The sequence below is a fragment of the Dermacentor variabilis genome, chromosome 8 (assembly GCF_050947875.1).
Source record: "Dermacentor variabilis isolate Ectoservices chromosome 8, ASM5094787v1, whole genome shotgun sequence".
NCBI lineage: Eukaryota > Metazoa > Arthropoda > Arachnida > Ixodida > Ixodidae > Dermacentor > Dermacentor variabilis.
In genome coordinates, this window is record NC_134575.1 from 27,988,695 (window position 1) to 28,003,595 (window position 14,901).

The following is a 14,901-nucleotide window of genomic DNA, read 5'->3' on the forward strand; positions in this document are numbered from 1 at the left end:
CAGGCCACACAGCGCCCAATCGGGAGGCCACCTCAAGCGCCTCCCGATTGCGCCTGACTACAGTGACGTCAGGGCGCACCGTCGAACACACGGCCACCACACGTGCCGATGTGTTGAGTCATCCCGCGCGACACCGAACCACCCCGTCACCCGCACTTGACGACAGTGACGTCACGCACGCGAGCCAATCAGGAGGCGCACACCTGCGCTTAGCGACAGTGACGTCAGGACACAGAGGAGACCAATCAGGAGGCCGGAAAGCTGGGACGGTTTCTGCTAACGGCACATGGCCTCGACAATGAGCCATTAAAGACTTCCGCCTTAAAAAAATAAAAAAAAATGTTTACACCCTAAACTCCCGTGACTGCGGTTGACATATAACTCTTCGCGTTACGTACAGCCAGTGACCCCAGTTCTATACAGATAGGCTCACTAAAGAGCACTGAGGCACCTCGGCCACATACACTGTGGCACATACTGAGTGGACCGAGTGACACATGGGCTAACATTTCTAACTGCCCTATCTTCGCAAGTGACCCATGGGGAACGCCAGACACCGGCCAAATACCTTGTTACAGCAAACTTGGTGTAACTAAAATGTTTCTCATTAGAACCACACTACAGGTTACTTGGATGGATGGATGCAAAACTTTAATAAGGTCCTGAGGTACGCGACTCAGCGCGCTGCGGGCCGCTCCCACGTTGGGACAGTCAGGCCTTGCCCGACCGCCGCATCGTGGGCCCTCTGGACAGCCCATAGTTGCGCCCCGGCATCGGGGCTCTTGATAGCGGAGAGCCACTTGTCCACATTGATTTGTTCCGTGCCTCGTAACGAGGGGCAACGCCAGAGCATATGGTCTAGGCTAGCGATGTCATTGCAGTGCCTGCAAGAACTAGTGGCATAGGTGTCGGGATAAATTTTGTGGAATAAAGCCGGGTTGGGATATGAACCTGTTTGCAATAATCTGAGGGTCAATGCCTGCGCTCTATTTAACTTCTTGTGTGGAAGGGGAAAGTCTCTCCTGCCGAGATAAAAGTGCTGCGCAATTTCGTTGTATGTAGTCGGTTGATCTCTGTTCTCCACCACTGCGGGCCGGCGTTGGAGTTCTCCATGGTCGCGGAAAGCGAGACCTCGCGCCTTGGAGTGGGCCAGCTCGTTGAGGTTTGTGGGGCCTCCCATGATGGATCCCATGTGAGCGGGGAACCACGTGAGAGTGTGGGTGGCGATGCTTTTGTCTTCGAGGATGCGACAGGCTTCCTTACACACGGCGCCAACGCTGAAGGCGCGGATGGCTGCCCTGGAATTGCTAAAGATATTGGCATGTCCGTCGTCCAGGAGGGCCAAGGCAATGGCCACTTGCCAGGAGCGTATATAGCTGGCTTGCTCGCGAATTTGCCGTATTTTTACGAGTCCACCTCGAGAAATTGGCATCGCACAGCATTTAGATGCCTTCCCGGACACTGCCGTGTTAACAGATATGAGCTCCTCAACCCAAACGCAAAGTTGGCACGCCACAATTCCAATTTCATTTCAACCCCATTTGGCAAGACATATGCTAATTGTATGTAGCACGACCTCATATATGCCACCAAGGCAAGGCAAGTTACCTAGTTACTTATACAAGTTACCAAGGCAAGTTACTTAGTCGCCGTTGTCCGAGTTTCGTCTCAGGACGACATTGAGCGGCCAAAGAAACCTCGCAAGCGCTTTGTATAGATTGAGACTTGAGATGGCTTATGGCCGCGCGGACGGCTCAGACTGTGAAGCCTGCATGGTGCCTGAGATGACGCACCACGTGTTTCTATGCGCGCGTGGCCGCTGTTCTTGCGAGAAAAAACAATGAGTAGACCGGAATCTTTGGCCAGCATGGACAGCCGACCGTTCTCTGAAGTTATTCTTTTGGGCAAGTGGGCAAGATACTCTTCGTGTTGGTCCATTGATGGTCGGTGTGTGATCTTTTTTTAAGGAACCCGAACTCGATATGTTTATTTTAGAGCGCAGCTCTTTGGCGTCCGTTCCTGGGTTTCGCGTCGTCGTCGGCGTTGTCGTCGGCCTCGTAACCAGCTCCGCCCCCCTTTCATCCCCCCAGCGCTAGCAGCGACCGACTGATACCGCTGGATGCCGCTGACGCCGCTAGAGAGTCAAGATAACGTGACTGCATAGAACACCGTCGCCGCCATGCAGAAAGAGGAGGAAAGGGTCCCCCCCCCCTGTTCTTGTGTGGCGGATAGGGTGCTCTTCAGTTGCCGACGCGCCGGTTATTTCACGTAGGCCCCGGCACGTCGACGAATACGTGACCACCTTCCCACGGCTAGACCTGGTTCTTAGCGCTGCGGAAGCGAGGGTATCATATTGTTTGTGTCGGCATCGGCGGCGTTGTCCCTGAAACCAACTCCGCAGCTGGGGTTGACTCACTATCGGCGTCAGCGGCATCAGTCAGTCGCTGCTATCTCTTCCCTCCTCCCTTTATCGTGTTGTCCGCTTGCTGCGCGCGCTTCTGCCCCCATCGTTTGCCGCTGGGTGTACACGCCGCCCCCCTCCCCCCTCTTCCTGCGAGTCTCCGGTTGTCAAAGCGCCGGCTCGAACTTAATTCCTTTCTTCGCTCCTCCTCCAATGCAACCCCTGTGCGGTGGCAATCAGAGAGCCAGATCGGTGGCGGCGGATCTGTATATGTGCACCGCCCGAGCCGAAATTGCCGCTGCCGTTCGCCCTGTGCGGTGGCAATCAGAGAGCCAGATCGGTGGCGGCGGATCTGTATATGTGCACCGCCCGAGCCGAAATTGCCGCTGCCGTTCGCCATTGCGAAATTATCTGCCAGTTCTTTCTGAGCCATGAGCGAGACGACCGATGGAAGTCCTCCGTCTGCTGCTGCTGCTGCTGCTGCTGCTAAACGAGCTGCCAGAGCAGAGGCCCAGCGCCGTCGCCGTCAGAATCCAGAGGTGCGTGCCGCCGAAGCAGAAGCTTACCTAGTGGAGTCTTTGTTAAAGGAATACGTGTGAAAAATAAAAAAAAAATTCTGTGATAGCGCATACATGTGTTGCTCGATTTCTTTGCCTCAATCTATCGAAAAGGTGAAACAGCTTATTTGCTGCGCTCAAATTTCGCATTAGGAAGTAACGTAATCGTCGGTAATTTTTATTTTACTAACGCGCATTTTTTTCTTCTTCGTGTTACAATCAATTTCACTTTTCTATTTCTTTCTCTTCCTCCAACGCCGAGTAGCCGGCTAGAGCTAAATATTTCTAGCGGACCTCTCGGGTTTCCAATTATAATAATCATATATGTGCCTCTATTTCTGTTAGTATGTTTCTTCCTCTCAAATTACAGTCTATAAAGAACAAGTACAGAATACTGGTGCTCGTCGACGAATTCGTGGTGAGTACACTTCCGGCAGTCAGCCTCTAGAATCTGTGAAGGAGTACGTTTACCTTGGTGAATGAATCACAGGGAACCCTGATCATGAGAAGAAAATTCATAGAAGAATAAATATGGACTGGATCACATACTGCAGGCATTGTCAGCTCCTGACTGGAAGCTTACCATTATCATTGAAAAGGAATGTGTACAATCAGTGCATTTTACCGGTGTTGACATATGGGGCAGAGACTTGGAGACTGACAAAGAGGCTTGAGAACAAGTTCTCCGGGGCATCGCCATCATCGCTTCAGCATCTACTTATCAAGATTGTATTAGTGATCATCTTAAGTGTTAATTAATCTTCATTGCTTGTTCGTTATATAACTAAATAACCCACCCCTTATGTAATGCCCCACGAAAAGGGGCCTTATAGTAATAGAAGTGACCTGAACTGAACTGAAAGGACCACGCAAAGAGCGATGGAAAGAAGAATGCTAGGCATAACGTTAAGAGACAGGAAAATAGTGGTTTGGATAAGAGAGCAAACGGGTATAGCCGATATTCTAATTTACATTAAGAGAAAAAAATGGCGCTGAGCAGGTAATGTAATGCGCAGGTTAGGTAAGCGTTGGACCATTAGGGCTACAGAATGGGTACCAAGAGAAGGGAAGCGCTGTAGAGGAATGCAGAAGACTAGGTGGTGCGATGAAATTAGGAAATCTGCAGGTGCTTGCTAGCTGGAATCGGTTGGCGCAGGACAGGGGTAATTGGAGATCGCAAGGAGAGGCCTTCGTCCTGCAGTGGACATAAAATAGGCTGATGGTGAGGATGACCCTTCCGACCCCGTTGTTAGACAGATTGAGAACTATTACAAAAGGTCTTGAAGCTCTCTGACAAGCGCAAGGAAAAACTCGTGCTTCGAAGATCACGGAGATCACGTTCGATACTAAATGTAGGTCATTCGTTTTGTAACAGCGCACTATCTACGCAGCCAAAAGGAAAAACATCACTGCGCTCCTTCCTTTTGTCCGTGTTGCTTTTGCGGTGTTACACAGTGTTGCGATGTGATAACTTTATTTGGTATCCGGCGATTGGGAGGCCCGGGCTTAGGGCCGCCTAGAAAGCCACTGGGAGCTCTCGTACGGCTTCCTTGGCTCGCTGGGTGGCCCAAAGTTAGTCTTGGAGTTCTGAGCTGAGCAGCACGGCCGACCACCGCGCCCGTAGATTTTCACAGTATTTATCCACTTTTTCAACCCACTCGCCCACCTTGGTATATGTTGCTTCATATATAGATTCTACAACGAACTTCGGAGGCAACCGTCGCGCTAGACTCCTTACATATATTCCCGGAAGAATTTAGAAAAGAAATGTAATGAATAATGATCATACAGCGGACTGCTGATTCTAATCGGATCGCCAAGAGAGGCCTTTGTGCAGCTTTGATTATAAAGGTTGTTGTTGATGATTGTGCTGCTTTGAATATAAAGGTTGTTGTTGAATGTTTAGTATTGCGCTAGGCACAGATTCTCGCATTAGTGGATCATTTCATTGCAGTGAGAACGTGTACTAAGACATCGCTAGAGGCAAAAAAGCCGGCAGATCCCAAGCCCTGTCGTAATCAGTGCTATGCGAAGCAGCGTGCGGGGAGCCTACCATGCTAACGAAATGACCATGAGAGCACCAAGAAGTAGGCGGCTGTATCGTGACCTACATGACAGGCATGTCACGACATTCTCGTCGTTACCTATCATTTATCTTCGTCATATAGTTTTTCATACTATGCCAATTTTGGCACATACCAAGTTAACGAAACAACCATGAGGGCACTAAGAAGTAGGGAGCCATTTCATGACCTGCATGACACACATGTCATGATATTCATGTCCTGACTGATCATATGTGTTCGTCTTACACTCTTGTGTTACTATAAAAATTTTGTTACATACCAAGATGTAGGCGGATGTTTCATGACCTACTTGACAGGCATTTCATGACATTCATGTCATGACCGATCATTTATGTTTGTCATACACTCTTGTCATACTATGAAAATTTTGGTACATGCCAAATTAACGAAACAACTATGAAAGCACCGAGACGTAGGCGGCTAGATAGATAGATACGGTGAAAGTGGCCTATGTTCGCCGAGGAATGCTTCGCATTTGAAAACAAGAGAAGCAACGCCGGTATCATTTGAAGCTGTGTTCAAAGATATGGCACAAATCTTTCTTTTCTTGGCGTGAGTGGCTTATTTACGGGGCCGGATGCGGTGGGTCACAAGCAACCTGCGTCCCTTGAAAGCATCGATGTTGAAAGGAACACTGGTACCAGCACTAACGTTCGCAAATGCCACTCTATGTTTAAAATTGGACTTCTTGTTGGGGTTGGAAGTCAACCAAAGATCTGCAGGCCGGCCGGCTTTGGCAGCCCACGGTACAGCCAGAAATGTACAGTGCAGGGTGAAATGGGTCAGGCCTCTCTTGAAGTCCGAGAAGTGCAGAGAAAAATTAGTTTTGAAGACTCAGGAACATGGACGAAAGCAAACGGGCACCTAAAGTGCACAAATAGCTGTACTTGACAAGCGTGGACGCATAATGGAGGCAGAAGTAAAGAATAGAGAGAGAGAGAAGTGAAGAAGGAAAGGCAGGGATGTTAGCCAGACTGAGTCCAGTTTTCTACCCTACACGTGGGGAGGGGAATGGGGTCAATAAAGTTGGCAAACAAGTATAAGGTAATGACAGTGTACCCACACAACCAGGGGTCATCAGACAGTGTGAGAAACAGAAGAGACAGCGAATTAGATGCAGAGAATGCAAACAAAAAAGAAACCTTGGGAAATTCAAGAATGGGAAGAAAAAATATTAGAAAATAAAATATGTACGATCACACAAAGAACCTAAGGACGAAAACATACCAGGGCAAATGTTCACAATGAGGTGAGGCATCTATATGCTCCAGAAAAAATGCCACTCAGCATAGACCACTCAGCACCACTCATAGACCATAGACCACTCAGCATATTCAAAAGGAATGCGAAGGAATTCACCCAGTGAGAACCGTAGGTAACGTAAACTTTCCAGAAACGCTTTAGTTCGAAGTGGACAGAAGCATCAACTGCTCAGCAGTCTAGATAATCAAGAGACGTGTATTGTATTGGTTGGAAAGAAAGGCAGGGGAGAGATTGATACCATAGGCAGATAGAGAAGTTTGGAGGATGGGAAATAAAAATTAAGGCGATGTATACAAAACAAAGTCCCAGTTTCGCACGAAAGGCGAAGCATCGATAGCGATAGCAAATTAGTCGAAAGCTATAGGAAGTAAGTATAGTAGCTTTATCGGCCATATAGACTTGAAAACATTCGCTTACTAAGTAAATTAGCAAGCATGGTGTAACTCACGCAAAAGAAACATGTAACTCGACGAGATGTGTTGAATCTATCGCACAAATAGATTCACCAGATTATGTCCACCAGCAGATATGGGTCTAAAGATATCTCGCCACATATGCCCTTAGGTAGATGACCACAAAGAAGTAGCGAATATTATGTAAAAACGTTGAGTGTAAGTCCGGACACAAGGGAGTCTCCGCAGTGCATGAAATATTGCTGTAGCTACGAATAAGACACAAGTAATGAAAGAACTTTGTCAATGTTCGGTTTTTCTAAGCAGGAAAAGTCAAGATCACCTGCGTAAAGCCACTACTTCCTGTCCCGAAATGTTAAAACCATGAACTGGACTCTAGAATGCTAAACACGATATGGGTCTAAATAACGGGCACCCCGTTTTACGTAACCCTGTTTTACGAGGGAAAGAATCGACACCGGCTCAGACAGATCACCATTAATAACGATTCTGCTAAAACAGTGAGTGTACCCCACGCGAACACTTCCGTAAGCAACGTAGCCAACATTAACGCATTCTAAAAATTTGAAAAGGAAGGCATGTACGTATGAAGCATGTATGCATCCGGAACGCTTTCTCGCGTTTACATTGGGCATGCTGCGCCATCTAGTGCCGCCGCACCGAACACGCCGCGAGGCGCGATTGCAAACATATCTTCAGAGGAGTGCGAATAGTTATGACGCTCGCTGTACTCCGTCCAACACAGGAGAAATTTAGATTATTTGTTTTTGTGAGTGAAGGGCATCACATACGCAGCGACACTTCTTACCCAGTAACCCTAATTGAAATTAATTGTTCATTGAACTGGACCACGTATCTAGCTTCACATACCCAGTGGTACGAGGAGGGGGTGAACGAGGTTCATCGAAGAAAGGCACACACGCGGTGGCACACACCCATTACCCAACGTGGCTCGCGAGATTGGTTTTCGAAGCCCGGTTTCCTCATCACAGCAGCCCGGTACTATAACCATCAGACCATGGGCTATCTATTACCAAAGTTGGCGGTGGGAAAATAGTGGGAGGCACAGGCAGACAGAGAGACAGAAAGCCTTCAGAAGGTGCGCGAAGTCCTCTAATAATGCTAGTCGGATTACAGTGGTGTAAAGAAATTTCAGATTTGAAGGTCGCCTGAAATATCCCGCTACAGTCACGACAAGCAGTTAGGTACATCGACATTGGCTACTGCATGGTGAGAACAAATAAACGTGACTGCTTCACATAACAAAAAAAACTAAAATAAAGAAGTTGTACCAAGATAATCCGAATGACATGTTTAAAGTGTAAATTGTTCGACCACCGCGAACAAAAGAAAAGATTAGCATAAGCAGTTGGCCACGTATTCTAACTAAATAAATATAGTATACTGAGACAAGGGGCAATCTAAGAATGATAAAATATGTCCATATACGTAGTTCGATTTTCACAACATGCATTACTATGCCATACAGAAAAGAGGTTTCCTAGGTGACAAAGACGAAAAGGTCACAAGTTATCTTTTGCACACTTACCTTTTCTTACTATCGCATATTCTAATTACATTTCCAATATTGCAATAAATATTAGCTGTTGCTTCTTGTTACCTTAAATTATAAGTTTTCATACAAACTCGCACTTCACCATTAAAGAAGAGAATCCGAACTACTGGATGCACTGGTGAACGCATTTGAGAAAGAAGCAGACAAAAAGAAAAAGATGCTGGTCTTCAGTGTGAGGGAAGCAGCTCGGTGAGGGAAAGAGCACACTATGGCGAGCTCCTTCCCTCGCACGAGTAACTATACGGCCCCCTCACCGTATAGTTACTCAAGTGAGCGGGGCCCCCTTTTTTATTTTATCGCATGGCGTGCGTGTGCCGAGTTTCGCTAGTCAGTGCACAGTTGGCCCGTTTGCCTTGGGGTGCACAGCAACCACCAGCAACGCGTCATTACTCAGTGGTCTGCGGCAGTTAAAGCGGCACCTACGTTAAGGCACCACTCCCCTCCCCCCTCCTCACCCCCCCCCCGGCATTGCAATGGGTCGCTCCGCTACCCTTGGCAAGAACCCCCCCCCCCCATCCCCCCCCTTTTCTGTGTCAGTCGTGGTGGCGAAGTATAGGGCAAAAGAACAAGTACGGCAGAACTGAAACAAAGAGAATAATATTACAGCAAAGTGTTTTTTTTAAACATAACATCAAACAATTGCCACCACGAGATTCGAACCAAAGGCCCCAGAATCATAAGTCTAACGCTTTTCCTCGCCACCATGACACCATGACACCTGTGTTTTTCTTTTGTTTTTTTTTTTACATGGTATTTATTGCATCACATATATGCAAGAATCTTACTATACGCGAGAAAGGCTCAAGCACCAGCCAACACATGTCTTATTCATGACCTAGGAGCATGCTTCCCAAGTTGTAAAGATGCAATATTATTTCGGGATGTGCTTCAAAGGACTCTTAAGAAATACTTCATGTTGAACCAGCATACCATCCGATACTTGATTGCACCCCACGGTGAAGACGTGCCCTTCGATATGTTCTTTTTTCCTAATTGGACTACATAACTTATAAGGAAGATACGTATGTTGGACCGAAACGCTGAAGCCGTTGCTTCATCGAAATCTCACTGTGCTTGTTAAATGATGGAAGCCCCACCTTGCTGCGTGGAACTGCCTACTGTAGCTGCCTGGACCTGACCTTTGTTTCACGCTCTTTCACTAGAAAGGTCAGGTGGTTTCCGGATATTGAAACGCGGGGAAGTGACCACCTACCCACTTATCTTAGGGTTGAAGGGTTGACGGACTCCAGGTTAGCCGGCGTCACACAATGTATCGACTGGCCAATGTTCAAGTCAATTGTCGAAGACGGCTGTCGTGATGACTTGTCCTCTAGCCTAGAGGACATCATAAAAGGTGCCCTAGAGGTTGCGAAACATTCGCTTCTGAGAACGTATACACGCACCGAATACGACATCGAGCTAGAGAAGCTTCGTGCAATTCGTCGTCGTGCAGAGCGAAGATACAGGCGCACGAAGTCTGTACATGACTTGAGGTTGGCCAGAAGAACTCAAAAGAAGATTCAGCGTCGCATGGACAAACTCGCATGGCAAAGATGGAAATCATTCTGCGAATCTTTGGATCCACGAAAACCTTTGTCTCACATATGGAGAACTGTTCGTGGTCTCCGTGGAACCCCTCAGCAGCGCCACCCTTAAGTCTTTGGCCCTTCACCAACAATGCAGCGAGATTGACGTAGCGGAAGCTTTCTGCAGGAGGATTGCTGGCGAAACTAGTTCCGCTGGAACATCGACGCTCCACCACTCACCGGTTTCACGCGACCCCCGCATGGATAGTCCTTTCTCCATGGACGAGCTCGAAGCTGCACTGGCCTTGTGCAAGCGTTCATCTTCACCAGGACCCGACGGTATAACCTACCGTGCCCTATGTAATCTTGGCGAAGAGGCTCGAAAACAGCTCCTGCTCTTGTTCAACAGCTCCTGGCAGACAGGTACGGTTCCGCAGGAATGGAAGACCAGTTGCCTAATTCCACTACTCAAGCCTGGCAAGTCGCCTGTAGACATTGCATCATACCGACCAATTGCGCTTGCCAGTTGCATCGGAAAACTAATGGAGAGGATGGTTCTAGCACGGCTAGAATGGTACCTTGAACATTACAAGGTATATCCAGATGCAGTGGCCGGCTTCAGGCGTGGCCGTTCTTCCATAGACAACGTTATCGACTTAGTGACGTACGTCGAGCACCAGAAGTCCTGCAAAAGATTATCTGCTGCCCTGTTTCTGGATGTTAAAGGAGCGTACGATAACGTAACGCACGAAGCGATTTTCAACGCGTTAGAGGCAGTAGGACTTGGCGGCAAAGTCTATCTCTGGATAAGTAGCTATCTACATCAGAGATCCTTTTTCGTGCTTACCGAGGATGGCCCGACCTCGCAGCATTACAGTAACCGTGGGGTGCCTCAGGGCGGAGTACTCAGCCCAACGCTCTTCAGTCTAACACTCATTGGACTCTCCGACATCCTGCCAGGCACCGTTAGGCTCTCCATCTATGCCGACGACATTTGCATTTGGACGTCGGCTGTGACGCGACTGCAGCTTCGCGCGCGGCTTCAAAAGTCAGCCACTTTAACATCATCCTACCTTAGAGAACAAGGACTTCGTATATCATACGAAAAGTGCGCAGCGGTGGCATTTACCAGGAAATCAATGTCTCCATACATGATATCCGTCGACAGACACATGATCTCGTACAACACGAGTCACAGATTTTTGGGGGTGGTCCTTGATAAATATCTCTCCTGGACCCCTCATGTGAATTATGTGAAAAAGCGCCTGACAGGAATTTGTCATATGTTTAAGTTCCTTGCAGGAAAGACCTGGGGAGTACCAATACACTCTATGCTGCAACTGTACAGGGTCCTCTTTATTGGATTCCTACGGTACAGTCTACCGGTCATGTCCAACACCTGCAGAACTAACCTGAATATAATTCAAAGCATCCAAGCCCAAGCCCTCAAGATATGTCTCGGTCTACCGCGGAGTGCGTCAACGACTGAGGTTATTGCAGTCGCTCAAGATTTCACTATTAAAACGCACATTATCATTGAAACAATGCGTGTGCACATACGACACTTTGCCCGGACCCCTACCCACCACCTAGCAAGTCTCCCAGTAGATAGGCCCCACACGACATTCAGTGCGACTGTCTTCGCGCACTGTGCCTCTTTCAGGTCAGGTTACACACCTGCGGCAAGGCCTTCCATTCCTCCATGGTGTATGCGCCGTACTCAAGTGAACCTTACAATCCCAGGCCTTCAGAAGAAGTCGGACTTGCCATCATCAGCGCTCAAGCAACTAACTTTACTTCTCTTGTACGAGAAATACAGCGACTGCACACACGTCTACACGGATGGATCAACTACATCAACCAGTTCCGGCGGCGCTCTAGTTATACCAGCAATGAGAATAACCAAGCGGTTCAAGACTTCCCATGTCACTACGTCCACAGCTGCAGAGCTCGCGGCTCTCCGCGACGCGCTTCAAGTGATCAACGCTGAAAGTCCTAGAAAATGGGCAGTCTTCTGCGATTCAAGGCCGGCCTTGCAATGTGTGCAGTCGTTTCTCCGACATGGAACTCACGATCAGCTCACGTGCGAAATCGCGGAACTTGTTCATCACTTAATAGCAAAAGGACATGATATCTCTTTTCAGTGGATACCAGGTCATTGCGGTATCCTTGGAAATGATGACGCCGATAAGGCAGCTCGGACGTCAAACCAAGAAGACCGCTGCGTCCCCATTCCTCTCTCAAGGACCGACGCCGCGAGACAACTTGGCATTCTAGCACGCACGATCTCCTTGGCAGAGTGGAACACCGCACATACAAGGCACACAAGACTGCACAGACTAAACCCGTCACTTCAACTCAAACCTTCAGCGGGTCTACACCGACGTGAAGCGTCTCTTCTGTGTCGGTTATGGCTTGGAGTTGCCTTCACGAATGCCTACTCAGCACTAATTGGAATGGCTAATACTCCTGCATGTGATGTTTGCGGATGCGAGGAGAACATTGACCACTTATTGTGCCATTGTCCACAATTTCAAGCACAAAGACAGTCTTTGTCCAACACATTGAGGAAACTAGACGATCGTCCTCTCAGTGAACAGACCATATTAGAGCACCGTCCCGACCGATCATCGGCTCAAAAGGCAGTGAAGGCACTTTTGTGTTTTCTCAGAACTTCTGGTTTGCTCGAGCGACTCTAACTGAAGTGCTGTCCGTACGCGTATCTACACCTTCTCTCTCCCTTCTTTTTCTTCCCCTTCTCCCATCCCCCAGTGTAGGGTAGCCAACCAGACTATTGACTGGTTAACATCCCTGCCTTTCCTGAATTCTCCTCTCTCTCTCTCTCTCAGTGTTCTGAAATGATTGGACGCTTGAAGGACATGTATGGCTTTACAGGTTTTCAACCGGACTGGTACCACCTCTTGACAAGTTGCTTGTTGTTGCCACTTTTTTTTAAAGTTCGAAGCTAGCTTTAGTTTTTTGTGTGATGCGAGGTGCACACAGTGACATCTGTGTAATAGCGGAAAGGTCCGCTACCCAGGTTCTGCATCCTCTCTTGTAACCCCGTCACTGTAGTGCTATGGCTCCTCCTCACTTATGGTCTCCTCACTATAGTCAGTTCTACGAGATAATGCTGGTGACGCAGTAAAATGAATCCAGAGCCCGAGGAAACACTGAAATCTGCTGGCTTCCTTTTTCTTTTTTTTTCTCTCTCTCTCTGTCGTGGGGCTTTTTTTTTAGACTACGTTGTTTTTTATTCCTATGCTTTTTAAGTAGTCGCCCCTCGGCCGAATTTTGCATATTTGACATCTAACATACAAGAAGCAGTTAAAACTCTCTTATCTCCAATGCTAAACGCAACAGCAGCAGCAACAACAACATCGACGATGAGGTGATCATCGCGTCGTTCCTTATATTTGCAGGAGTGCATGGCTCAAGAACTGGGCCATCCACTGGCGATCTTGCGAAGTGCCGTTGAAGGCACTCGGTGAGCCGACGGCGACGAGACCGCTCCCGAACCCGTGCGCCGCGTCCATGAACGACGCACCAACTCGGGGTTGGACGCACATTGCAGACTGCGGCTCGACGCGCCCAACGCGGATGTTACAGTAACTTCCTAATAAATCCTCTAGTCATTGTCATTGGTCGTATGCGTAAGCGACTGACATGGCGTGTGCGTTCGTTGAACGGAATGCCTTTTTACGTTCTCGAGTCACCACGGCCGGACTAAAAGCTAATCATTGATTGAGTGATTAATTGGTTAAATGATTAATCAATTATGTAATTGGTTAATCACATATAAATAAATAAATAAGTTAATTGGCTGGTTGATTAATTAATTAATTAATTATTAATTAATTGATTGATTGATTGATTGGCCCTACCTAATGACATGTCTCATTGAGTTCATGATTTATTTACATCCTGACGAATTGCCAGAATCATTGATTCGTTAATTGATTAATCAGTTTATTTACTAATTCATTAAAATGCATTTCTGCCAACTTCGGTCATTACTTAATACTAACATCAACAGCTAGTGAGCAAAAAACACAGAAGACATACAACAACATTTTACGTCGCACGACGCTTCCACTGCGTTTTATATTTACACGGCAAGGCTGCGGAGGTTACGAAAGTGTAGTGCGGTCATACAAGTCTCACTGCGCGGTGGTTCTACGGAACTCCGCTCGTTCTGTGGTAAGTGGGTTCCAACCTGTGACGTCAAGTTCCATGCAACGATTAAGTCATGTATTGCGACACTAATGCGCGAGATGTAGGCGGCTTTCACGCCGGCGACTAGTTGACAGCAAAGCGACTGTCATAAATAGTCGCTTTGGGTCAGAAAGCTACCGCTTTTAGTGAAGTCGCTTACTGACCGATGTTTCTTCCATCTCCATCATTGGAGGCGCCGAAACTACTGGACCGATCAGTGGATCAGAGGTGGGACGTCGGTATACGCTGACTCAAATTTCACGTGGCGATGGCAGAGCGAACAGACGTGAAGGTGCGGAGGAAGGAAAGACTGCATAGCAGTAAGCGTGACAGGTCAGGCAGCTAGCCTTCGCAAGGCAACTTTCTCTCACGCCATACCCTCTACTCTATCGCTCGCAGATTCGTGGGAAATGATTCAGCGCACAGCACGTTGGATCCTATAGGAGCAGCGCGCCGTCGTGACTGTTTTGTAGCTATGTATAAGCTGCGCCATGTCCCCCAGACTTTCTACAGCCTGAGCCGCTCACTTTCTGTTCGCCGTATCCGATGCCTTTACCTCTGGGCGCATCGATCCAAACCACGGTGTGATACAAACCAACAATGTTGCTGGTGCAACAGTGAACATACCACCAGATTAGAAAACGCCGCTTGCCATCACGTGCTTGGATGCTTTCCTTTTTCGATTATTCGTCACTTTTTTATTTATCTTATGCGTAAGCTTCAAGATTGTCCTGTGACGTTACCTCCTTCCTGTTGTTATTGTTTGTTTTTCCTACATGCGTGAACAGCACCAATCGGGAGACAATGCGGCGTGATGGCGCTCATTTCGGCCGCCGTGAGAAGCTTCTTGGTCGCCAGTCGCG

General features: G+C 47.9%; 1 protein-coding gene across 4 annotated transcripts in view; it reads left to right on the forward strand.

Moving 5' to 3' along the window:
* LOC142590979 (uncharacterized) overlaps positions 1–13,464 on the forward strand; it is a 33,426-nt gene extending 19,962 nt beyond the window's left edge. For all 4 annotated transcript variants that reach the window (XM_075703349.1, XM_075703352.1, XM_075703350.1 and 1 more), the window contains 2 exons: positions 3,329–3,376; positions 13,246–13,464. In XM_075703349.1, the coding sequence (XP_075559464.1) occupies positions 3,329–3,376; positions 13,246–13,314 (117 nt within the window). In that variant the 3' untranslated portion in view covers positions 13,315–13,464. The remainder of the gene's footprint in view (positions 1–3,328; positions 3,377–13,245) is intronic.
* Positions 13,465–14,901: the final 1,437 nt, after the last annotated feature.